General features: G+C 35.2%; 1 protein-coding gene and 2 long non-coding RNA genes across 4 annotated transcripts; 2 read left to right on the top strand and 1 right to left on the bottom strand.

Annotated features, from left to right (window-relative positions):
* Window positions 1-371: 371 nt before the first annotated feature.
* Window positions 372-6,402, bottom strand: LOC148277137 (uncharacterized). Of its 2 annotated transcripts, none has more exons than XM_088233278.1 (3): window positions 6,284-6,402; window positions 2,394-2,705; window positions 372-1,746 (listed from the first exon to the last, which is right to left on the bottom strand). In XM_088233278.1, the coding sequence occupies exons 2-3, from the start codon at window positions 2,644-2,646 to the stop codon at window positions 443-445; spliced, it is 1,557 nt and encodes a 518-aa protein (XP_088089404.1). In that variant the 5' UTR covers window positions 2,647-2,705; window positions 6,284-6,402; the 3' UTR covers window positions 372-442. The 2 variants fall into 2 exon arrangements, with proteins under 2 accessions (XP_088089404.1, XP_088089403.1); XM_088233277.1 differs by lacking the exon at window positions 6,284-6,402 and adding an exon at window positions 5,473-5,590.
* LOC148277136 (uncharacterized) lies at window positions 6,032-10,673 on the top strand. Its single transcript, XR_015823576.1, has 3 exons — window positions 6,032-6,169; window positions 7,652-7,936; window positions 10,424-10,673. It is a non-coding gene; the product is annotated as an uncharacterized LOC148277136 (long non-coding RNA).
* A 6,356-nt stretch (window positions 10,674-17,029) lies between these two features.
* On the top strand, window positions 17,030-26,975 carry LOC148277135 (uncharacterized). The gene is made up of 3 exons (XR_015823567.1): window positions 17,030-17,138; window positions 19,831-20,529; window positions 21,905-26,975. It is a non-coding gene; the product is annotated as an uncharacterized LOC148277135 (long non-coding RNA).
* Window positions 26,976-27,657: the final 682 nt, after the last annotated feature.

Genomic DNA, 27,657 nt, shown 5'->3' with positions numbered 1-27,657 from the left:
TGCCCGAGAGGAATGCAGTGGAACAGAGCCACGGACTACTACCATACTCCCTCATGCAGAGATACCTCTCCAGCATGAGGGAATATCTCGCCTCGTGCGGACTCCATATCAACTAGGTACCAGCGTACTTTGCGAGTACCCTTTTATCAGTTCCTTCGAATGGACTTTGCCAGAGCATTACACTCTGCTTGCTGGCCCATGACCTAAGCTCATCGCGAGAAGCGCATTTAGGGAGCCCACAGTTGGGTTTGATTGGAAATACACAATAGTATAAAAGTTCTGTGACCAGGACAGAAAAACATTGAAAATTTGGAAGAGGCAGTGGAGAGAAACGGGTTGATACGAAGAAGGATAAGAATAAGACTTAATTATTTTTTCGTGATTTTTAAAACAATTTATTTGAGAATGTGTGTACTTACGTACATTTTGAATAGCGAAAAGTTTATGACGAACCTTTGTGAGTTTTCTTAATATGTGATTTTAAATAACATTTTCGGGAACACGAATAGTCACATTTCGAACATGAAAATGAATTCTCACCCGAATGAGTGAGAATGTGTCGTTTCAGCTGGATTTTCCATATACATGCAAAATTACACTCTGTACATAAAAATGTTTTCTCACGAGTGTGGATTTTCATATGTGCTTTTAAGTGACCGCTTTGTAAGCAAGTGTATTTACATATTGAACATGAAAAGGGTTTCTCGCCAGTATGACTTTTCATGTGTAAAATAAGAGAACTGTTTTGGTAACAGGTGTACTTACATTCAGAACAAAAAAGAGGTTTTTCACCCGTATGAGTAAAAATGTGTCTTATCAGATGTTTTCTCTTAAAAGTTGCATATTTACACTCTGAACATGAAAAGGGTTTCTCAATACTGTGAATTTTCACATGATCTATTAAATATCGCTTTTGTGAACATTTGTAGTTACAATCTGAACAAGAAAATGGTTTTTCACCAGTATGTGAAAAAATATGATTTTTTAGTTGAATTTTTGTTGAACATGTATATTTACAAGCTAAACATGAAAACGGTTTAATATCAGTATGTGTAAGCACGTGCATTTTCAATAGAGATTTCGATGCACTTGTATATTTACATTCCGAACATGAAAAAGGTTTCTCGTCACAGTGAGTTTTCATATGTATTTTTAAATTTTTTTTTTGGGAACATGTGTACTTACACTCTGAGCAATAAATGGTCTTTTCACCTGTGTGAGTAAATGTGTGTCTTTTTAAGTGTTTTTTTGTTAAAAACGTGAATTTACATTCTAAACATGAATAGGGTTTTCCACCAGTATGATATTTCATATGATTTTTTAAATAACGACTTTGTGAACACGTGTACTCACACTCTGTACATGAAAAGGGCTTCTCCACAGTATGCGTTTTCATGTGTAATTTTAGATATCTTTTTTGGGAACATGTGTATTTACACTCTGAACAACAAAGAGGTTTTTCACCAGTGTGAATGAGTTTGTGTCTTTTTAAATTACTCATCGTTAAAAATGAACGCTCGCATTCCGAACAGGAAACGCGTTTTTCACTCTGGTGTTGAGTACGGAAGTGGTTGGTTAAATGTCTATTCTTCGAACCTTTGTATGCGCATTGCGAGCAGGAGAATGCTTTCTGTACATTATTCGACGTGATGTGCGGACGCTCTTTTAAGAGATTCGAAGCTATGCAAACGCGCGATGGATCACTGTTGTCCGAGTTTATAGATTCACTTCTGCTTCTCTTAAGATCTAAAAAAAGATAAAAAATATATTTGAAGGAGATAAATTCATCAAAATCAGTCGAAATGCGGTCTCTAAGTTACATGTTGAGACAATGATACAAAAATTAAAAGAACATGGAGTAAAATTTCAAGAATATAAAGCCCTGAAATCATACCTAATAAATCGGAAGCAATAGCTTACATAAATAAATAAAAAGTTAAATACAAACAATTAAATTCGGAGTACCACAAGGATCTATTTTGGGTCCATTATTATGTATTTTATAAATAACTAGCGGACCCGACAGACGTTGTACTGCCCAAACATTGGCTTGCCTGCTCTTAGCTTGGAACTTTTTGAAATAGATAAGTGATAAAATTTTTTGGATGCTTAGTGAGGGAAAGGTCAATTCAAGAATGTTATAAGTATGTCAATGTTTGCAGACAGGCTGGTTTCAGCCAAGTCAACAGACGGAAGAGTCTAGAAAATGTTGATGTTTAAATATAGGCAGAACGGTGAATGTTACACGGTGCGTAAAGTGGCCACTCAAATCAGCCTACGACAGGTTGAAAGCCCTGCAATAGCATGACTTCCATATTCCCTTCTCAAAAATGTCTTTCCTCTTTCGAAATAAATTTGGACATTTATACATATTTAGGTGTAATTATACTTACCAGAGGCGTTTTTAGTGTTGCGAAAGGATTGTTCTTGTTTTATATCAGGATAATAAATGTCAATTTTAGTATGAATGTTATTATCTTCGCTATATCCTCGATCAGTACTGGTCCCCGGTTCAGCCTTCACGGTAGCAACACCCGGCTCCTCGCTGCTGGGGGGCCATGGCGCCCCTTCTCCAGCCCGGAGAATATCTCCTTCTACATCGCCAGTCACCGGTTCAGTCTTAATATTCACGGAAGCGAATTCCATAATACTATACTTAAGTACGGTTACGAGTCAACACATTGGTTTATTGAAAAGTCCTCTCCCTAAAACAATACATATTTAACAGAAGATGATATTACCAATTATTAAATGTTAAATCCAGACGATTCAAACTGAAGTCTAGGAGAGCTGAGAGATTAGAAGCAAACACAGAAATCTCCGTGGAATTACTGAGATATTTGCAAAACCTTTGAAAAAAGAATTGTGAGATTACTAATTATGCTTCACTGACTCAATAGACAATGTTGAAAGTTTGCGGTGTCAAGTATAATTGAAATCCGTTTTGGCAGGATTTAGAGACGCTTTTGAATGAAGCTTTTATTTAGGTAGGTGGGTTATCATGCATAGTTTATTTGGCATCAATAACTAATTTCCCGTTTTTGGTGGAGATTTCTAAGTTTGTTACCAATACCCTTCCATCTCAAAACGGGGCTTTTAGTCCCATGCAGTTGGGACTTATGTCTCAAATAATGTACGATAAACTTATGTATGTAAATAAATAAATACAGGAGGCCAATTACATGAAGTAAAAAAAATACAGGGGGTAGGACTCCCCGAGGGCTATAAAAAGAGGCAAGTATTTTAAATGAATTGTAAACCGTATCTGCATTTTTTATTGTTTTTTTGAGTAGTTTTCGCCACAGTCACCCGATTTTTTTTCCTGGCCAGTTTTAACGAAATTGAATTAAACGTACAGGAGTTCAGAGAAAGCCTTGTCAGATAAAAAATGTTTAAGGGGTTTTTTAACGGATTTTGTTGAAAGTTGTGGTCGTTATTTATACATATTTCGTAAAAATAACTTTAAAGCTTTATTTCTACAGATTTGTGTATCGGTCTGTTAAATAAAAACGAACTGAAGCGAATAGTGTCGTGATTGATTGTTTCTGAACAGTGTATCGGTAACGCCGATACAGATATATTTTTAGATCAGTTTTAAAGAGAAAGAACGACATGGTTTTTCAAAAACTTAGGAATTAAATATACTTTCGCATAATACTAAAAAAGTAAACACTCCTGAATGCTTTTTATCTTCAATTCAATATAAAAAGTGGTGGCGCGGTTTTATATAAATCACTGTACCGGCAAATTACTGCAAAAAGTTACACTGTTGGTGCTTTTTAAAACTGGCTTACTTTTTCTGTCTAAAAATATTTATTCGTACATTTAAATAAACTTTTCAATACAACCTAGTGCTCTTATTTTTACTGCGCGCAAGAAAAAAAAATTGTACCAAGTTCCTCATTAGACGCCAAAACTAATGAGAATTGTGAACAGGAGAAAAATCTTGGTCAATATAATTCCTATATTATTTACTTTGAATTAGATGGAGAAACATATACTTAGATCATAAAACGGAAAAAATAATTTAGAGTGGGATATATGTCAAATATTTAACGCTATCTTAGCCAAGCGGTGTTTTAAATGTTATGGATTCAAGAGTTATACAAGTTATGCTGAAAGGTGTAAGCAGGGTTGCATACTTGCGCCAATGCTTTTAAACTCATACTCCGAATTTTGATTTAGAGAGGCCTTGCAAGATGTTGACATAGGAATTAAAATAAATGGTAAAATAATCAATAATATAAGATACTTAGATTCGTTGCAACAGAGAGGGAAAACATTATTGAGAAGGGAATATGGAAGTCAAGGCATTTACAGGGCTTATGCCCTGTAATTGGCTGGTTTAAGTGGCCACTTTTCACACTGTGTAACATTCACCGTATTTCTTTCTCAATAATGTTTTCCCTCTCTGTTGCAATAAATTTCAATATGGATAACGCCCTAGGTCCTAAATCCAGCCAGTTTGCATGCATTTGGACATACTCAAAACATTGTTGAATATGAGATACGCTGATCATCTACAGCAACTTGTGGACAAGGTAAATAATGCAGGCTTACTTCAGGATGCTGGCTAAATGGTGAGTGGAATCCGGATTCTGAAATAAAGACCAGAATTGAATTTGCCAGATCAGCCTTCTATAAAATGCAGAAACTTTTGTGCTACCGAGATCTGAGACTGAGCACAAGATGGAGAGCAATAAAAGCTTATGTATTGCCAGTGTTGCTGTATGGAGTGAAGGGTTGGACTCTTAAAGTTTCAACGATTAACAAAATTGAGGCCTTCGAACTTTGGTTGTACAGAAGAATCCTTTGAGTCTCATGTCTCTAATAAGGCGGTTTAAAACATTATGAACAAAGAGAGGGAGTCACTGACCACAGTCAAAAGAAGAAAAAATTTGCATACTTTGGTCACATATTCCGCAACGAGAAGTATGCCTTTCTCCAACTTATTATGGAAGGAAAGATAGTGGGCAGGCGGGGTATGGAACGGAAGAGAGCATCATGGCTCAGAAATCTCAGAAAGTGGTTCGGTGTGCCAGATGCAGCAGCGCTGATCAGACTGGCTCAGGATCGTGATGAACTCGGAATGATGGTCGCCAACCTCCGGTAGGAGCGGCAAAAGAAGAAGAAGAAGAACAAAGAAATGTATAGAAGTCAACATGAGGTATGTCCAATATGCATTGGAAATTCAATAAGAATCACCTTTTTTTAGTTCTTGACCAATTCAAAAAGTTACATTTGGTCAACTAGTGTTATACGTCGTTGGGTCCTGGGTATTCTAAGCGCAAAAGCGCACATAGAAAACGCATTTTAACGCGTATTTACGTATTAAATACAGGCTAACAAAGCGATCTTTTCGAGCGCAATTCCGTTCAGAATACCAGGCCAGATTTGTAAAATGAGTCCCGTGACATTAGGTACCTAACGAGTAAAACTTCTATTTAATAGAATGTTAAAAGTGAACTTTACCTAAACAGAACATTGCCCTCCAACAGCGAATACGGGCACACTTAACTAGAGATAAAGTCTTACAGGAACGCGGAATGGCGGACAGCAGCCATTAGGAAATGCCACAGACTTTGGAAATGCCAAAGACTATAGATATTGTTGGCTGCTGTCAGCTTAGACGATACTCACTAAGAGTGTGACACGCTGAGTAGATGGTGGTAGTTGACATTGGTATTATAATAATTAATAACAATATTCAAATTTTAAAAAAACAAATCATCACATGCATACATTCATGCATCATAGGTCATTACCTAGGATAGAACGCTTTGTATTAAAGTCTGTATTTGCATATAATTTTTACTAGAGACTATTGTAAACAGAGAACACTTCGTTTCCATTTTATATTAATTAGTTTTATATAGATTCCCTGTTATTAAATATGTATACTAATTCTATGCAATAAATTTATAAAATAAAAAAGTACGAATGAATTATCCACGAAAACGTTTTATTTTTATGTAATCGATTGCGCGCAGTACTAGCTGTTACGTCAGAGAATATTAGAACGTGTGGTAACATGTGATTTTATCTGTGGTTCTACTGACTAGCGCCAGGGTGCACGCGTTTCAATCTCAGCGCGTTCCCACCCAGTGAATTATAAATACGTAAAATTCAATATTTCTGGACGACTGAACGAAGGTTTTTCATATAAATAGTAAGTAACAAATATATATTTCGTTCGCAGTAAGCCCCGCAACATGCCACGAGTTCTAATTACAGTGGTCAATTATCGCCAGGCTTGAGAAAAGTCATATTTAGTCATTGGGACCTCGCGGGGGATCGATCCTGGAGCTCTCGTGCTCGGGGCGAGCATTTCAGCCAGAGGTGAGTACTTCTGCTCCTTGCGCGTCGCTGTCAGCGTGCAGCACCGGATATGGCAGATGACAGCCGCCTTAACCATAGACAACTATCCGTTACATCTTCTTCTTCTTATTATTCAGCAATATGCCTAGTTATTTATTTTAGCTCACCAAATACGTTATTCATCAAACTGACATCTTGTTAATTTGGTTTACGCCTCTTACCACCGGATTAAATCAAGTTTATTGACAGACGATGATGCAACTAAGGTAGGGTTACTATATTTTGCTAGAGTTTCGTCGGGACGTTCTGGAATGAGGATATCCCACCTTTAGGACGAAGACGACTCAAATTTTTGGGAAATTGCTAAAGAAGAATGTGAATTGTGACACCTTCGTATTCTTTCGCCGATTGTTTCGTATTTTTCGAAGTAATCGCCAAATATTGAGTTAAAAATTATACCGAAGGCAAAGCGAAGGAAGCTTTGAATCTATGAAAAATAAGCATACCTAATAAAAATAATTAATTATAATTAGAACAAGACATTTGTTTAATGAGATTATTACAATAGTTTGAAGAAAAAAAAGAAACAAAAGCACCTTGATAAATAAGATGACATCATTTTTATTAGGTCAGATCAAGTCACCAAGCACATGCTTTTATTTATTCACGAAATGACATAAACGTAAATAAGTCACTAAGATAATTTATTTATTTATATTTACGCCCAATGGGCATTTTTAGGTACATATTTACGCATAGAAAATTATTATAAAGGAAAGTAGAAATACATAATGGTATATAGTAGATTCGGCGGGGGTGGAAGCGGGAGAGAGGTGTTTATAATTGAATTTGATTCAGTGATCGTATGAAAGAAAATAACATGTTATCAAAGAAATCAAGACTGGTATTTTTGTTGGAAGACCCGAGTATTCTGGGCATAGGGGAATGAAAACCATAGTCAGTACTATTACTATCGGTATGAAAGAGTAGGTTTTGTCTGAGGTTTCTAGTTGGGATATTTAATTTTATACCCACCGAGTTTACTATATACCACTGTGTGTTTCAACTTTCCTTTATAATAATTTGTCCTTAAAAATGCCCATTGGCCGTATATATAAATAAATATATAAACCGAAATCTTAAGTCTGGTCATGTCAAAAGCAAACAGCACCGAAGGGCATATATGACAAGATATGGCGGTCCATTATCTCTGCCTACACCTACGGGAAATGGCGCGATGGTTAAAGTAGTGGTAGTAGTTTTATTAGCAGGAATGGAATTTAAATACTCGCTTACTTTCAAAAATTGTAAAAAAAACTTTTTTCTTTCACAGAACCTATCGAGTCAAGTTCAGCTTCTATGATACAATTCTATAGATACATCGTTTGCGGAAACCATTTGCCACCGTTAGAAGCCCATTATAAGCAAGAGCGTTTAAAATATGGTCCCTCAACCTGCGGCCAATCGGCATATGTTCGATAGAACGGACTTAAGTCTGTTGCGAGAAGTCTCCGGCTACTTTTCTCCTCGCAATTACTAAAATGCCTATATGTAAGCTAAGATACTGCTCAAATCGATCTGAAAAAGATAGAAAAAGAGATGGTATAGCCTTTCATCGGTAAGTAATGTTTTTATCTTAATCAATAGAATATAGAAATGTTAGAAATAGCTATTTTTATGTTAAAAAACGTTTTCGTAATATTAACATATTACAACAGAGATGAAGAACATTTTAGAGAAAGTAATATAGAAGTCTAGGCATCTGCAGGTAGTATGTAGGTGATATAATTCAATCAGATTAGTCTCACCCGCATAAATAAAGGTTTCTGCTCTTTAACTTCAAAAACATCAACAGATGAAAGAATTGAAGGAATATAGATGTTCAAATGTGGGCAGAATAGTGAATGTTACACAGTGTGTAAAGTGGCCACTTAAACCAGCCAATGACAGGTCACAAGCCCTGTAGATGCCTTGACTTGCATATTACCTTCTCTAAAATGTTATTCATCTCTGTTGTTGTATGTTAACATTAACAGCTTCCTAGGGAGTTGAATCCAGTCCGCGTCTACAAAAATTTGGAAAAACTCAAAATATTGTTTAATTAATATGTTTCCACTACTCATTAGTCGTGAGCTATCTCCGGTCTCTGTTACGCTCAGTTAGTCGAGCGTATAGTGAAACGATAAACAAAGACGACGTGTATGCGGAAGGGAGCGACAGACTGTATATAACTTCTAGAATACCGATGTAAACAGTCCGTGCTTTTTACTCTATTACGTGTTTCGCTCGCCAAAGTCGATGTGATATGACGTGACGGCACTTGTTTCCTCCGCTGGTCATTCCCTATCCTTGCAGACAAAAAGTTTGCCACCTTTTTTTTACATTCATAGTCAGTACGCCCCGCCCGTGGAAGTTTTTTGTCGATTAACAGCGTGCACTATGTAAGTTTGAATCGGGACATTGTGGGTTTCGTCGGGGAGGGCAATTTCATTTTTCAAAAATGTCAGAGATGGACAAATTGATCAATGTAAATCGATCTAATAAAAACTAGTTCATTTGTTGTTGTTCATGAAAAAAAGTATTTAATGTCTTATTTTTTAACAATCACAACAGAGATGAAGAATATTTAAGATAAGGTAATATAGAAGTCTAGGCATCTACAGGGTTTACGACCTGTCAATGGCTGGTTCAAGTGGCCACTTTACACTTTACACTGTGCAACATTCACCATATTGCCTATGTTTTAACATCCATATTTTTTCATTCCTTACATCTGTTGATTTTAGTTTTTTTTTTGCTCTAACGGGAATTTAAATATGGTGGATTTTTCTGCTATTATATTACTTTATTTTAGCTTAATTGTTGGGATCAGGAAAGATATACTAGAGTGGGCCAATTAGGAAATTCTCAGCATTTGCTCATGTGGAGAGGATGTCACTTAAAACTCTAACAGGAGAAGCCGACCTGTTGGCAGCAGTCAACAGGCCTTCCGTTCCACTAGAAGAGTGTTTGGCATTTTATTCCCTACTTCGGTTTATTTAACCAATTTCCTGCACTATATTGATCATGTATAATACTACCTCTTGTGTGAGTTCTTTATAACCTATCACCGATGGGATGTCGCATAGATCTTCACCCAGGCTTCTGCATCGCGCCTCCAGCTGTTGTCTTTGAAAGCTGAAAACGGGGCAATGCTCAACAGGTGAGGGACATCTTGAGGAGTTTCATCGTCGTGGTGGTTTGTTGGGGATGCTGTCCTAGGTAGGATTGGGTTTTCATATTGCGTGTGGTCAATAAGGTCGGTTTTTAGGTTGGTTGATAGATCGGTTGATAGATTAGGTGATAGGTTTTGACTGGATGCTAGATTTTGAATAGGTTGATGCTACCAAATACTAAAAGGAACACTCCCACTCTTCCAGAAGTCAAACTAGAGGATGGGTCATGGGGTCTACCACGAACTCTGAATCCGGGCAAATGAATTTCAGGTTTCTCGTTTTATTCTAGATGTATTTCAACTTTTATTTCCTTTCGTAAGATTTCATTTCATTCATTATTCCATGTCCGCTCCCTAGTTGGAGCATATGATGTCCAAGAAAATCCGCCAGGCATCTCTGTCGGCTGCCAGCTCCTGTTCATCCTCCCAAGTCAGGTTCGTGTCCCGTAGCTCTGACATGAACTGCCAACGAACAGTCAGCAGTGGACTTCCAGGACGTCGAGAACCTGATGCCTTGTAAAGTAGGCAAGCGTGGTTAAGACTCTCAGGAGGCATCCGCAGCACATGGCCAAGCCAACTGTATCACTTCCGCTTGATGACAGTTGTCACCGGAGTTGGCTGCATCCGTTCTCTTGTTATTTCATTCCTCACAAAGTCAAACCACCGCACACCCAATATTCTTCTGAGACACCTATTCTTAAAACTCAGAATTTTGCCGCTTTGGGCCCTAGCGAGACTATTTGGACAGAGTCAGGGGATTTTGGGCATCGAGACATGGAGTGTTACAAAGTACATGGGTTTTTGCGATATTGATTTTTAAACCCACGCATGCGGAGTACCTATTTAGGCTATCTACAGATTTAAATTACATTATTCTTGTTTTTGTTTCAGGTTTGCTAGCAAGACAGAAATATTTCTCCTCTTCAGGGTGTGGTTTCTCGCCGGTATGAGTCAACATGTGTTCAGAATGTATCACACATGTTAACTCATACCGGAGAGAAATCATTCTCATGCTCAGTGTGCCAATTTAAACTTTCACGAAAGTATCTTTTGAAATCAAACATGTTAGCGATCCGTATTTTTTTTTGTTTATAGACGAATATCAAACTAAATGAAATAAAAATACCTTTATGTATCGTTTTATTAGCGCCATGATTTTTCAATGTTTTGCGATTTAAAATTACTCCGCGTGAGACGTCTCAAGCTTACTACGGTGAGCCCGCGATTCATCAGTTGGCTTCCTGGAAACCGAAAATCTAAAGCAAAACTCTATCATTGGTTGATACGGAAGAGCTAGTGACGTCGTTTAAAGTAGTTCGTTTATATTAAAGTTCTTTCCTACATTTTCAAGACGCCGTACAGTCTAATACTTACATATTTAACATAAAAAAATTCATAACACTAAAAATCCTCATCAATACCGATTAGAAACCATTTTCGTGCTCTGAGTGCCAATTTATATGTTCACGGAGAGATATTTTAAAATTACGCATATTAAATCATACCAGTGAGAAATTACTCTCATGCTTTGAGTTCCAATTTAAATGTTATCAAAAATGTAACTAAAAGACACAATATGATAATAATTATAAACTCGTAACAACGAAAAATCATTATCATGCTCAGAGTGCCAATTTAAATATTCACATAAATGTAATTCGAAATCAACAGCAACAAACCAGAACGCTGTATCCCCGTAAGGGTAGGCAGAGAAGATAGAACGCCAAGTCGCTCTATCTTTACTTACAGATCTCATTTCCTCAACATTCATGTATCTTATGCACGCGCGCCGATTTTTGACAGGTGCGTCTACAGCATTTGTTTGATTTTGTCATGCCATGTCTTCCTCTATTTCTGCATCCATCAAAATTCAAACTGGTAATATTTTTAGCCGTTCTTTCGCTGTCCATTCACTCTACATGTCCAAACCAACACAGAGCTCCTTTCTTGCTTCTGTCGATAATGTCTATCTTGGATATTACGGATCTTGACATTCAAAATCACACATGCTAAATTATACTGATAAAGAACCATTCTCATGTTCAGAGTGCCAATTTTGCTTAGAACGATGCTTAGAACCGCGCGTGTTGTTAACTCATGCTAGTGAGAAACCATATCATACTCAGATTGTGAAAACACGTTTTTTAAAAAGAGAAATAAATTCGTCATTCATTAAATCACATTGGTGTGAAAGTTCCTAGAAATATATATCTAACTAAATTTTTGATTAAAAAATGAATAACATAATAAAAATTATGTCCTCGAAAATATGTCAATCGAAGCTAAACTGGCAGTGCACAACTGAGTTTTATTCCCAACACCTATGTATGATAGTGAAACATGGAACTAGCAGAGGAAGGATGAAAGCCGAGAAAACGCGGTTGAAATGCGCTCTCTTAGACGAATGTGTGGGGAATCAATGTAGGACAGGGTTACGAATGACGAAATCAGGTGAGAATGTAAATCTAAATCAAGTACCGCGAAACCGTCCAATTTCGACCGCTTTTTTACATTTATATATATATGTTAATTTGCTAAAAAAAAATAGATTTTGTGCTGTACTTTTTAATTACTAAGAATGGCCTTGGTAATCATTGAATTGGGTTACAATTGTAAATTCAGTCATATTTAAATGCGATTCCAAGCTATTTAAAATTACCTCCGTGTGCGTCCATGTTTGCCCGCAACCATTATTTGTTGAACTGTGGCTCATATGGCGTTCTTGTCCAAGATCTACTTTATTGAATTATTAATTCAAGGGCAAAATTATCGTTTCAACATATTTTCAATGGGTAACTAATAAAAGATTCGTCTAAAAACAAGTGGGCAATTTTACTCGGCGATTTCTATTTGTTTTCATACAAGCAATTTATAGGCCTTAGGGTTGTCAAAATTTGGTTGATAAATTAAGAAAAAGAAATAAATCTTGTTTAATTATAGAAATGTTTTATTTAAGTACCTACACGTACCAATAATCCTAGTTTTCATTACCTCAATTACAATGTTTAATATCAGGTATGTACACACATTTTTCGAAACGGCAAATATATTTAGGTATATATATATTTGGCAAATATATACAGATATTTGTATCATTCAGATAGCGCTGTTTTTGTGAAAATCAACTCAAGGACGCTGTACAATAAATAAATATCCCAGTACGTCTTGCAGCTACAGAGTGCATGGACGGTTGGGATTCTAGATCCAATTTACTAAAGTTGGATATTTGATAGTTGATAACATTTACATATTGAAGCTAGATTACTAATCGTCTTGCAGCTACAAAGTGCATGGACCAGCGAAATTCCAGCAACTTAAAATTATCAATAAATTTACAAAAATAAACATTGAGCATAATAGTACATTTGTAAAGTGTTCATGTTAAAAAGTAAACAACAAAAAACTAAACAGATAAAGCACCGTCTTAACACTATGGATAACATAACAGATAAAAATATCCGAAGGGTAGCTTTCGTAGATTTTGGGTAGTCACTAGTCGTTGTTTAGTTGTTTACTAAATTCCTGTAGGATGGCCCGGTCCACGTGCAGTTGCCGAACGGAGGAAGGAAAGATGCCTATTGTTCCAACGACTTTGTATCCACTTTAGTCTGTATTGTTTCGTTTTATAATGGATATGCAGATTCCCGCTCAATTTTAATTATTTTTACATTATTATTAGACAAACGTGTGTATGAGAGTGGTTTGAGGATTGACGTATCATTCTGTATGTATATTGAAAAGAATCTATTAAATATATTAAGTGTTTATCAATAAGTTCACTTTTAGTAGCACTGTTGTAATTTATCGTGAAAGAAAGTATTCCAGATACTTATATATTGGTACATTCGCGTCACAAAATTATACATTCTTAAACGATTTTAATGGATTCATTTACTTTTTTATGATTTTAAAGTAGGCACACGGTTGTTTGAAAGTTTCCGTTATTCATTATTTCTCACATACATATTTTAGTAAGAATGAAGAGCAAAATACTACTTTTCTTATACCACTTTTTGCCTTTACCTATGTTGTGACAAATAATAACTGGTTAGGAATATAGTTACTGAACGACTAAGAAGGTTAAAACTAGACGACATTAATTGAAAAAAAAAAAAAAATAATAATTTCGGGATCTAAGTCCATAGCTACGAAAGTGAAAAAATATCGTTTGAGGGTGGATAAAAATGGAGGCTGGTCAACTCCAGATATAATGAAAATGATCTAATATAGAAAAAAATTTTTTACCATGCAAAAAACATGCTTCAGTAACTATTAAAAAGCAATATAAAGAATATAAAAACACATTAAATGAATTAAGAAAGGCAAAAATAATGAAATTAAATTATCCACAATAATGATAATACTTTTGAAAATCTAAAATACCTAATTTGGGCAAAACCTTCATAATAGTTTTTATTTTATTTAAACTAATTATTAAAATAAGAAAGTGACAACCCTAGCACATTTTTTCGTTTGGGCAAAATTGACATCTCAGATGCTCAATTTATGCGGGTTTATTTGCCCATCGTCATAATTCTTTATTTAAGCTACTGACAGCACACAATATAAACAGGAAATGATCTGAAAACCTTTATCTATATCATGCAACAAGTAAAACTCACCTTTGTCTTTGCAATCGAGCAGTATATTAAAAAACACCGAGTCGTAATTGGCCCGCAACAAATTACACGCGGACTTTGACAGCTTCTGACAAGACACTGAGTAAAGTTCGTGACTAAAGCTTCTGAGGGAAGTTAGTGACATAAATCTACTTCCGTCTTTAATGTACCAAATTTACCAAAATCAAATGGAAATATATTTTTTTAAAGGTTGATCATAGATTAGACTTTTTGGGCAAAATCCAGGGCGAAATTGGGCGGTTTTGCGGTATGCTTCAAGTTTTGGTAGCATATGCACTCTCGTTGGATACAGCCCTGTAGCTCAATCTATTTTTTGGATTACTATCGGATATATGCAGGCAGCCTTTGCTGATGCGCCTTTATTTCATATACTGTTTTTTGTCTTAGTTCGTCTTCCTTCAAAAATCATCCATTATTGAACTGTGGCTGAATCACAAATAACTATCGACGTGCTAATAAACGACGTGAAAATAATTTCTCACCATGGTTATTTATCGTGTTCGCGATTACAGTGCAACATCCGTGAACCCCTTATTTAAAATGTCAAAATATTTACGTTTCGCGACGTATAATCCTGCTGCACAATCGCATGTTAGAATTACACCGGTGTAAATATGGAAAATATTCCAAAACTGCTATTTTAATTCATTTATTTTTTATGCTATTCATTGCATTTAGCCGGTGGTTGGCGAGCCAAATCTCAAGAAAAGCAGTTACCATAGTAATTGTAATTTATATTTCACTTTTTTGTATTAAGTACTCCGTACTATTTAACAAATGCATTATATTTTTAAATTTTTCACAGTAAACGTCGATTTTTCGCCAGTGAACTGTATTTATTTACGAGGAAAACAAAAATCAAATTGACACGAGCGTTGACTTAGAGATTACACGCGCGTTAACTTACAACTGCGATAATTTAAGCATGTTAATTATTTTTAAATTTATTTCAACAGAGAGGGAAAAAGTTTTCGAGAAGAAATTTGGAAGTCTAGGCATTTACAGGGCTTATGACCTGTCATTGGCTGGTTTAAGTGGCCACTTTACACACTGTGTAACATTCACCATTCTGCCCATGTTTGAACATCCACATATGTTGAAATAAATTTAAATATGAACAACTCCCTAGGGAGGAAATCCAGCCAGTCTGCAAGCATTTGGACATAATCAAACATTGTTGAATTACTACCTGGTAAAAGAAGAAGTTTAAAAATTGGAAAATTGTTTCCAGGCGTTGCCTAGTAGGTGATTTGGTTCAGCCGGATGAATCTCACCCACGTGATAAAGGTTTCAGCTCTTTCACTTCACAAAAGTCAACAGATGGAAGAGTTGAGTAAATGTGGATGTTCAAACATGGGCAGAATGGTGAATGTTACACAGTGTGTAAAGTGGCCACTTAAACCAGCCAATGACAGGTCATAAGCCCTGTAAATGCCTAGACTTCCAAATTTCTTCTCGAAAACTTTTTCCCTCTCTGTTGAAATAAATTTAAATATGAACAACTCCCTAGGGAGGAAATCCAGCCAGTCTGCAAGCATTTGGACATAATCAAACAATGTTCATTATTGTTCACTGTGATCGCTCAAATGCTTAGCATATTTTTAAGCGCGTCGATGGTTATTTGTGATTGAGCTACCGGTATAAATAAACAAACTTAGTAACTATGGGAGTGTTTTTGTCACTATGTTTACAGTGTCACTGTTTTTTTTAATGTTTTACTCTATCATCATTATCATTCCCTTTCCGCACCTCAAGGTGCATAGGGCACTCATTGGTACACCAATCGCAGTGTATCTTGATGATTTTTGTTACATGAAGGTGAGATGATCAGTATGACGCTTCAGGGGCCAGTGCAGGGACTATAAAATAATATTCTAGTGTAAAAAGACTTTTTTAAATAAATATTCTATTAACATTTTACAACAGAGATGAAGAACATTTAAAAGAAGGTAATATATAAGTCTAGGCATCTACAGGGCTTATGACCTGTCAATGGCTGGTTTAAGTGGCCACTTTACACACTGTGTAACATTCACCATTCTGCCTATATTTCTATATTACCTTCTCTTAAATGTTCTTCATCTCTGTTGTAAAATGTTAATATAAACAGCTCCCCAGGGAGTTAAATCCAGTCCTTGTCTACAAAAATTTCTACAAACTCAAAATATTGTAAATATTTTATGTCTACCATGTCAGGAATCGAACCCGAGACCTCTTGCATGGTAGGCAAATGCGCTGATCAATAAACCACGAGGCCGATTTTACTCTATAGGATGTCTATGTGTTTTTTATTTTATATATTTTTCTCATAACAAAACACATTTTGGAATTTATGCAATGGTTACAATATGTCCGTAGAAATATATACATTAAATGTGTCTCAATTACATTACGAGGATAACTTTTATTATAACATAATATTTACTCTAAGTACTAGTTTTAGTCACAAAAAAAAATAGTGTATCCGTTTTTATTGTCATGTTAGCTAGGGTGAGTATATATATTTAGGGTGTGTGTATATATTTATGAGTGTGTGAGTATTGTATGTATGCGAGAGTGTGTAGTGAATATAAGTGAACTTATTGAACAATGATTATCAAAAAACATCTGTTTTTAAAAAAAACTTTAACGAGGAAACCTATCAACCACCTTGTCGATCGATGTAAAATTGTTAAGATTGTTATGAACGCTCCGGCCATGTTGATATCACACTAGTCTGCATAGGATACAAAACTTGATATATTTCTCTTGTTTTTAAAATGATGAAGATTCGGGTAGGTTCTGTCTTCATTTTATACTCTTTGGTTTTTAGAGGATGTATCATTTTGCCGAATCTGTGATTTTATCTGTGGTTCTACTGTCAGGCGCAAAGTGGTGCGCGTCCCTGTCTAGTGGATAGTAAATACACCAATTATAACATTGTTGGACGAGTAAACGAAGATTTTACCTACAAATCGCCGCAAAAAGTAAGTAACCAAATATATTTGGTTTGTGTGGTCATTGCAGAAGTTAATCAAATTATTTGAGATAGGTCGTATTTATCTATTGTGATCGAACTTCCGTTCGTGAAGCGAGCGTCTCAGCTAGAGGTGAATTCTTCTGATCCTTGCGCCGTCGCGTGCGGCTCTGCCAGCACCGGGTGTGGCAGATGACCGCCGCCTTAACTTAACCATAGACAACCATTAGGTGCGTCTTTTACTTATTTTATTTATTTATATACTTTTTCGTATTCTTTTTTATAATAATAATAATAATGTTTGGATAATTTATATTGCGCCATTTTTGTGAAAATCACCTCAAGGGCGCTGTACAATAAATAAATATCCCAGCACGTCTTGCAGCTACAGAGCGCATGGATGGTTGGGATTCTAATTCCTCGTCTCCAATTATGATTTATTACGATTTTGATATAAAAAAGCTAGATAACAGCACGTCTTGCAGCTACAGAGCGCATGGACAATAAGAAATCTAGCCCCTATTTACATTTTTATTTTCAATTTTTTTATTTGACAATGAACTTGACTTTAAGTGATATTTTAAAAACGAAATAAAAAGCAAATTTATAAAATTAGAGTTTGGATACCAACAAGTCTTGCAGCTACTGAGCGCATGGACGGTTGAAATTCTAGACCCCATTTACTAAATTTAGATATTTGATAGTTAATAACATTTACATAATATGATAAAAGTAATATGAAAGCTAACATCACAAAAAGTCTCGCAGCTTCAAAACGCATCGACAAATGGAATTTCAGCAACATAAGAATGATTTTAAAAAGTTAATAATAAAAAATAATTACAAATAAATCATAATAATAATAAAGAAACGCAATAATAATACATTGAGCAAAGAACTAGTAAGTATGGCAATTAAGTGAACATGTAACAGCACAAAAGTAAAATATAAAAAACTAAACAAAGATACCATTCCTTAACTTATTATTTAGGTTAACAAGACAATAGACGATACTCAAACTCGTCCCTGTTTTATTTTGGTGTGCAGTAAACAGGATCTATTGTCTTTTTCCTAGCAAATAATTGTTGGTTCACATTTGGTGGTTCCCCGGGAGATGATAGTAGAAACGCATCTGTGTGCGTAGTGTAGAGTGTAGGTACCAAGGAATCTATCCGCTTCTTTTTAATTTTGTTTGTTATTATTTCTGAAAATCATTATTTACAAAACCACACTCACGAAGGAGGGGACACTAAAAAGAAAATAAAATACTTAAACTCATTAAAATAGCATTATATCAACTCATTAGTTAACCCAAAGAAAAATTTTTGATAATGATCCTTAAGATAAAAATAACTTAATTTAATTTACTTACATATAACTTTGAATTATCTATCCTTACCTCTGTTTTGTATAAATACATTTAACTCTTTAATTAAGAGACCAGTTTCGAAGATGTCGCGAAAGCGATGAAACCGGTCACCGGATACTCCAAATTTGTGGATTAAAGTATCACTCGTGTTTTATTTATGTAATAAATTACAATGAACTTCCATCAAGAATTTTCACTTACAAACTTAAATGTTTCTCGTGGTTTTAAAAAATTAAATTTGTTATTCAAATTTATTTTTAACATGTACGATTTGATTTGTCCATCTTAAACTCCCATCTATATAAATGCCGAAATACTTCATTGAATTATTATAATTTAGTATCGGTACAAGGTAGTGGTTATATTGATTTATTTGACAATTGTAGTCTACATTACTTTACGGGCTGTTTAACCCATCGCGTAATGCAGACTGTAAACATAAGTTAAACATTAATGCATAGAAAGCAGATAGCTGCTAAACTGCCGATATGTACAGAAAAATATATCCATATTATCCGCAGAAGCCGTATTCAGCAATTGAATTTACCCATTAATGGGTAAATTCTGACTTGCATTTGTACGGCTTCTGAGTATGTCAAACAGAGAATGAAACTCGCTCTAGTCTAATTATTGGGAACGCACAAACGGATCTCTTTATGTATATTTGGATTATATATACCTTCCAGAAGTCATCCTGTAGAAATGTTTTCCAAGAAAAATTGTCGAGGTTCAAGGGTGTTGTAATCCAGCGGCCTTGCTAGAAATAATGATGGATACAAGAATTAATAATAATTATTTTCTTTAAGATATAAGTATCACAAAAATCGCTTTAGAACCTTCTTTATTTTAAGGGTGTGGTTTGATTCAGAATGGCCCCAAATTATGAAAAAGTATTCTAGTATGCTGCGGACTAGTGTAGTGGTCAAGACGCTTGACTCACGCACGGAAGGTTCCGGGTTCGATTCCCGGTGAGAACACAAAGTTTCTATGTGATTTTCTCAAGCCTGGGTATTCTGTGTTCTAATTTATATAATGTACAGTTAACAGTTATACCACTCATTTTCGCTCCCACTCTTAAATCTTTCAGTTATTTCATACAGTTATCGATGTATATGTTGAACAACCATGGCGACATTACACCTCCCTGTTTGACTCCTTTAGGAATGTCAAACCACGATGTGACTTTTAACTTATTTAAATAGGTTTCGGTTCCGATTTCGGTTGAAAATCTTATTTCGGTCGATTCCTAGTAATTTTATTTATATAAAAGTCAACGTAACATTATTTTTTAATTTTATATTTTGCGATGCTATTTTTTTATTCATATTTTCAGGATATTGATTTACAGAATCAATCATCGAAATAATGGAAATCGCTCCTGTGAATATAAAGGCTGAACCGGGGACTGGCGATGTAGAAGGAGATATTCTCCAGGCCGGGGAAGGGGCGCCACGGCCCCGCAGCAGCGAGGAGCCGGGTGTTGCTGCCGTGAAGGCTGAACCGGGGACTGGCGATGTAGGATATATTTTCCATACTGAAAAAAAGGATTCATGGTCCTTCAAAACCGAAGAAACCGGTGTTGCTTCCGTGAAGGCTGAACCCGGGCCTAGAGATAATAAAGGAGACATTCTCCAAACTGGAGAAAAGGTGTCATGGCCTTACAAAAGTGAAGAGCTATCTGTTGCTTCCGTGAAGGCTGAACCCGGGACTAGCGATAATGAAGGAGATATTCTCCTTACTGGAGAAAAGGTGTCATGGCCTTACAATAGCGAAGAGCTAGGTGTTGCTTCCTTTAAGGCTGAACCGGGAACTAGCGATATTAAAGGAGATATTCTCCTTACTGGGGAAAAGGCATCATGTCTTTACGAACCCGGGAAATCAGGCGTTGCTACCTTTAAGACTGAACCGGGGACGAGTAGTGACCAGCCTAGGATTACCAGCGGTATAATTATCCACGCAGAGGCAGATATTGATCATCCTGACATTAAACAACAATGTTTGGATTCCTCTCGTCATAATGAAATCGCCTCAAGTAAGTAATACTCGCTTCCACGTTATCTATTTTTTCGTTTGATTTCGTCTGTGAACTTAAAATTGCACGATTGTTAACATGAAATGAGGTGACAGCGAGAGAGAGAGAGTGAGGGTGTGTGTGGGGGTGAATCTTTGTGTGTGTGAGAGAGCATGATAAAAAGTGTAATGATGTAAGTGGGGATAATTTCTTTAGAATATTATTTCTAAAAGATGTTGCGAGTTCTAGTAAGATGTCACTATAAAAGATAACATCCTCCCAGTTTTTAAGTACAGGTTAACGTCGTTTTACGTTAAGCTGTACTTAAACTGTACGGGGTTTCATTCCAAGAGACACCCGCGTAAAAAATCAACGTAAAATGAACACAAATATAATGGAAGATAAAAGGTTAGGTTCCGTGTCGAAATTCTAAGAACAATCTTACATGTTTATTTAATACATATCCTATATATATTCAAAATAAATTATAAATGTATTCAATAAATACAGTTTGAATTCCTTTACAAAATAAATAATAATCTCTTGAAGTGAATAATGTTTTTTTTATAATAAATACTAACTCACCAGTTCGTCGGTACTAAATTAAATTCTCACTCTTTTTTTGAATAAAAGCATTAAATTTAATTTGCTTTGATTGTTGCTTCCTTTCTTGCAGAATCATAGCATAAACGACTAATATTTTTATCTTAGTAATAAAATAAAAAATATAATCATACCCTTTTATTTAATAAAAACAAAGCGAAAACTAACTCGGAAACAATTTCTCACACACAATAAACTGCTCGTGTACACGGTAATATAATAAAACAACGTGAAAAAGTGTGTCTGCTATTGGCAGCGCCTACTGTCATTTGGTGTCGGCCGAACCGGGGAATCCCACGCCGGCGCCAACCGGCGTAATTGCAAATCGGCGTCAATCGAACCGGCGCAAGAGGACGTTTACCTGTATATGCATTCTCGTCGAATGCAGCCCTGTATGCTTATAAAAAAACAAATGAGTTCGTTTTTTAAAAATATATGTCATCCAATCTGATACCTGCTACTTATGCTATTCCTATTTTGGGAATTTGTAGCCAGAACGTAAAACATATTAGCAGACGTATTTTAGGTATCCATCTGTTATTTAGAAATATTCAGAATATTTTGTGTTAGTTTATTTTTTAAGCCTTTACAAAGGAACAGTCGTGTTCTGAAACCGGTCTGCATATTACATTTATTTTTGAATTTAACACCAACCAAATGCGTAGTTATATTATTTATAATGATTATTCCTTTCCGCCCATTATTAAAAGTTTTTTCTTCTAGATGTATTACTTTTTATACCCCTTTTTTGTCAGTTTATTGAAAGATTTTCATAATATTATTCTTGTTTTAGTTTCAGGTTTACAAGCAAGACAGAAATATTTCGCCTGTTCAGAGTGTCAATATAAATGTCCAAAGAAAAGCAGATTGGCATTGCACATGTTAACTCACACTGGCGAGAAACCGTTCTCATGTTTAGAGTGCGAATATAAATGTTCACAAAGAAGTAATTTGAAGTCACACATGTTAACTCACACCGGTGAGAAACCATTCTCATGCTCAGAGTGCCAATTCAAATTTTCTCTTAAACGTACTTTAAAATCACACATGTTAACCCATACCGGCGAGAACCCATTATCGTGCTCAGTATGCCAATTTAAATGTTCTCATAGAGTTACTTTAAAATTACACATGTCGACTCATACTGGTGAGAATCCATTTTCATGCTCAGAGTGCCAATATAAGTGTGCACGAAAAAGTCACTTGATGTCACATATGTTAACTCATACAGGTGAGAAACCATTCTCATGCTCAGAGTGCCAATTTAAATGCTCACAAAAAAATAATTTGAAATCGCACATGCTAACTCACACCGGTGAGAAACCATTTTCATGCTCAGAGTGCCAATTCAAATGTTCTCATAAACATACTTTAAAATCGCACATGTTAACTCATGCCGGTGAGAACCTACCACCATCATATGCAGAGTGTCAATTTAAATGCTTTGATAAAGTTACTTCGAAATCACACATGTCAACTAATACTGGTGAGGATCCATTCTCATGTTCAGAGTGCCAATATAAATGTGCACGAAAAAGTCACTTAATGTCTCACATGTTAACTCATACCGGTGAGAAGCCGTTCTCATGTTTAGAGTGCCAATTTAAATGTTCACAAAAGAATAATTTGAAATCACACATGTTAACACACACCGGTGAGAAACCATTCTCATGCTCAGAGTGCCAATTCAAATCTTCTCATAAACAAACTTTAAAATCGCACATATTAACTCATTCCTGTAAGAAACCGTTCTCCTGTTCAGTGTCCGAATTTGAATGTTCTCACAAAGTTACTTCAAAATCACACACGTTAACCAAAACCGGTGAGAAGCCATTCTCATGCTCAGAGTGCCAATATAAATGTGCACGAAAAAGTCATTTGAAGTTACACATGATAACTCATACCGGTGAGAAACCATTCTCATGCTCAGAGTGCCAGTATAAATGTGCAAGAAAAAGTCACTTGAACTCACACATGTTGACTCACACCGGTGAGAAACCATTCTCATGCTCAGAGTGCCAATTTAAAAGTTCTCATAAACGTACTGTAACATTACACTTTTTAACTCATACCGGCGAGAACTCATTATCGTGCTCAGTATGTCAATTTAAATGTTCTCATAAAGTTACTTTAAAATCTCACATGTTAACTCATAGCGGTGAGAATCCATTCTCATGCTCAGAGTGCCAATATAAATGTACACGAAAAAGTCACTTGAAGTTACATATGTTAACTCATACCGGCGAGAAACCATTCTCATGCTCTGTTTGCCAATTTAAATGTTCACGAAAGAGTAATTTAAAACCGCACATGTTAACTCACACTGGTGAGAAACCATTTTCATGTTCAGAGTGCCAATTCAGATGTTCTCATAAACATACTTTAAAATCGCACATGTTAACTCATACTGTTGCGAAACCATATTCATGTTCAAAGTGCCAATTTAAATGTTCTCATAAAGTTGCTTTAAAATCGCACATGTTAGCTAATACCTGCGAGAATTCATAATTACCTTCAGATTGTAGAAACGCGTTCTGAAAAAGAAGATTTATTCAGTCATTCGTTTTATCAGATCAGTGAAAAAGTTATTTCTGTAAATTTACTTAACATGAATATCTTTTCAAACCTGGAAATAGTTCGTTGATCTTTGTACGGTATATTATTTTCCATGTCTAAACACTAAAAAAAAAAATGTTGAAAAAACTTACGAACTTAAATATTCTAGACTGTTTGATGTATTTTATTATAGAAATAAAAGACGAGTGATACTTTAATCCACAAATTGTGAATATCCAGTGACCAGTTTCATCGCTTTCGCGACATCTTCGAGACTGGTATCTTTATTAAGGAGTTCAATGTATTTATGCAAAACAGAGGTAAGGATAGAGAATTCAAAATTATATGAAAGTAAATTAAATTAAGTTATTTTTATCTTAAGGATCATTATCAACATTTTTTTTTGGTTTACTAATGAGTTTATATAATAATTATAATAATTATGGATTACTTATACAGCGCTATTTTCGTAATATAATACCTCAAGGGCGCTTTACAAAGTGATTGTATAAAGATATAAATTTAATTTTAACTTTCTAATTTAAGAAAAATTATCTACTTTTTCATATTACTTTTTCACCACACGCTAAGAATTTATTCAAATGATTTAGAGAACAAGTGGGTTCTAAGTTTTTTCCAGAACATCACTTCACTCTCGCAGTTTCGGATTTCTGCTGGGAAAGCATTCCATGCCGTAGGGCCTGCAACCACAAATGCACGTTTGCCGAATTTAGTGCGCTGTTTGCGTAGAGGTATAATAACTTTTCCTTTCGACGTAGATGTAGATGATCTAAGCGTAAGACGTCTGTCAGCTAGTTCATCTGGAATGCAGAGTTCCCTTAGATATTCCGGAGCAGAGTTGTGCAGTGACTTATTACATAAGCCAACAGAGTTTGTATTCCACCCTCTGTGGAAAACGTAGCCAGTGCAATTCCCAAAGTAGTGGTGGCTCATTAAAATGGCGAAGCAATGCTATTTTAATGAGCTTAAGTATTTTATTTTTATGTCCTATCCTTCGTGAGTGTGATTTTTTTTCAATTATGATTTCTGAAAAACAAAGGGTAAAAAGTCATTAGTAAAAATAAATTACATTGGGTATAGTAATGGAGAATGCTCGTGTGTTATCTGTTCATTATGTAATTCTACGTCGGGTTTATTTTATAATCTATCTGGATATTCCAAATTTGTGGATTAAAATATCACTCGTCTTTTATTTATATAATAAATTACAATGAACTTCCATCAAGAATTTTCACTTACAAACTTAAATGTTTTGTATGATGTATGCCTGGAGAGTGCAGTTAATTGGCGATTAACGAAAGTAAGTCAAAAGTGATGGAATTTGAAAGGTGAAGTGAGATTACTGACTGCATAATAAACGTAAAAATAAAAGTAAACAACAAATGCCTCGAACAAGTAGAAGAATTTGTGTATCTGGGAAGCGTGTTTTCAAGATATGGAAGAGTAGAAAAATATGTTGAAAGGAATGCGGCAACAAAATGAACCGCGCACTGAGCGCAGTAATTGCTTATAAAAATATGTTGATCGAAGCTAAACTGGCAGCGCACAACGGAGTTTTAGTCCCAACACTTATGTACGGAACTGAAATATTGAACTGGCAAAGGAAGGATGAAAGCCGAGTGAACGCGGTCGAAATGCGATATTTTAGACGGATGTGTGGGAAATAAATGTATGACAGGGTTAAGAATGATGAAATCAGGCGGGAGTGTAGATCTAAGTCAGGTATAATTGATAAGATTAAGAAAGGGTCTCTGAGATGGTTTGGTCACGTAGAACGAATGGACGACGAAAGAATGGTAAAGCAAGTATACATGGTAACGTGAGACGAGGACGACCAAGGAAGACGTTGCTTAATCAGATAAACCAAAATCTTTAGTCTAGTGTCAAAAGCAGGCCTTACCTAACCTAACCGAGGGGCATGTATGACAAGATGTATGAATGTGAAAGAAGCTAGGAATGTACGCCAGGATAGACATGTGTGGCAGTCCATTCTCCCTGCCTGAAATGGCCTGATGGTAGAAGTAGAAGTACGAACTTACTGTAGGTGTTTAGGCTGTGCCCACCAAAGCCATTATTTTAAGAATACTTGTTTATTGTTGGCAAAACATCGTATGCACTGCATTTTGTGGTTACCTACCGTATTATATTATGGGGCTTGTTGGGCATTATTCATTCAAAATTAACAAATATGTTTTTTATTACAATGTTTTATTCAGAAAAAGGTTTTGAAACTTACTTTATTTATTAAAACATCATAACGTTACTTAAGAAAAACATTGTCGAAAGTAGGAACAAACTATTTACGTATTATTTTTTTATTTTTTTATAGTCAAACCTCTTACCAAGTTCTCTCCTATATCCTTTGCAATATAAATGCACGTTTTAAATTACACATTTTTTATACTTACGCACTCTCACACAGACCCTCACACATTCCCACACATTCATGTATACACACATAAAAACAAACGTCGCACACATACAATTTTGTGATCTATTTTTTTGTACATTATTTTTTTATTTGTTTATTTTTTATGTATATGGCTTAGCCAATTACAACAGTTACACGAAGAAACATAAATACAAGAAACTGAACAAAAATAACAAAACTATGTAGCAAAGACAAACATGGGCAATACAATAATGGTATACAATATATTTATAAAAACGAAAGACATAAGACTTCAAGCCAAACCATGCCAATCCAAATTCACCCCACACTGTTTTAGTCGCGAAGAGATCTACGAAAAGCCGGAAGATTTATTCCAAAGAATTCCGAGTCGTGTGATGAATTGACTAATCTACACATTCTGGACATTGGGGCATAAAAACAAAAGTTTCTCTTAGAAGATTTTATAAATAGCAGATTTTGACTGCTGGTGACACGGTTGGGAACATGTAAAGAAATTGATCGCAACAGAGATGGGACATCACTTGTAGCATTAAGTATTTTGAAAATACATATAAGGTCTATCTCAGTTCTACGTCTCTCCAATGAAGACAGATTAAGAGATTGCTCTATTTAAAAAAAAGGAATAATTACCCCTCTGTAATCCGAGCAACCATGACACTTTTCTTAGAAAACGGTGTTGGACAGACTCGATATGGTCAATATGAGTCCTGTAGAATGGAGACCAAATAGGAGAAGCGTATTCTAGATGGGGTGGAACTAGTGAGCAATAAAGAGTTTTAATGGTATTAATATACATTATAAGATTAAGAGTCGATGTTTTCATTGGCTCTAGTATTGTCAATATATATCTCCTTTTTTTTGTGTAATAACTGTAAAAATCCCGAATAAATAAAATATGGAAAAAATTGTGTTTTTTTCGTGTTTATGTTATAGTGTATTTTGTATTTTTAACTTATGTATACCTATTTTATAATGCAAATAAAAAAATTTAATAAATAAAAACTTTAAAAAAATACATTTCTCAGGAAAGTAGATACTGCTAAGGTTTAACTTGTATGTTTCCTCACTTTGGAGCTTAGGACGCTGTGGTTCAATAATTTAAACTTTTTGTTCTGCCAACTGAGATAAGCATAATTTTTCAATTTTATTTATTCATATATATGTACATTACAAAATGGAATATCTTGATTCATACATATAGTAATTAAAATAATTAGGTAAAATTAGGTATATATTAAAAAAACACATAAGTATACATAATAGCAGACTAGCTAACAGAGACCTGAAAAATGTCAATGTCCAAAGTAATATTGTTCAACATAGAGATAGCCCTTCCAACAGGGATAACCATTGGCAGATACCAACCTGTACCAACAGGTCCTGTATATCGGAATTTGAAACAGTCTACGCTGACGGTGTCTAAGGTAATTATCCGGAACATAAAAGCTAATAATCCGCGTAATTTCAGGGTTGTCAATAATAATGCTCAACAATCGAAAGAAGTGCGTAGTTAAATACACATTCCTTGTAGTCTTCAAACTGCTATAACCTGGAGG

Source organism: Micrasema longulum, unplaced genomic scaffold (genome assembly GCF_059751315.1).
Source record: "Micrasema longulum isolate JH-2025_06_02 unplaced genomic scaffold, ASM5975131v1 h1tg001080l, whole genome shotgun sequence".
In the NCBI taxonomy this organism is placed as follows: domain Eukaryota; kingdom Metazoa; phylum Arthropoda; class Insecta; order Trichoptera; family Brachycentridae; genus Micrasema; species Micrasema longulum.
The sequence above is the reverse complement of the archived record's forward strand: the minus strand, read 5'-3'. Positions and strand labels throughout refer to the sequence as shown.

Bases quoted from the DNA above. Each gene is read 5' to 3' on its own strand.
- LOC148277137 (XM_088233278.1), bottom strand. From the start codon at position 2,646: ATGGAATTCGCTTCCGTGAATATTAAGACTGAACCGGTGACTGGCGAT. The intron at 1,747-2,393 runs GTAAGTATAATT...ATCTTTTTTTAG, and splicing joins CAACACTAAAAACGCCTCTG to ATCTTAAGAGAAGCAGAAGT.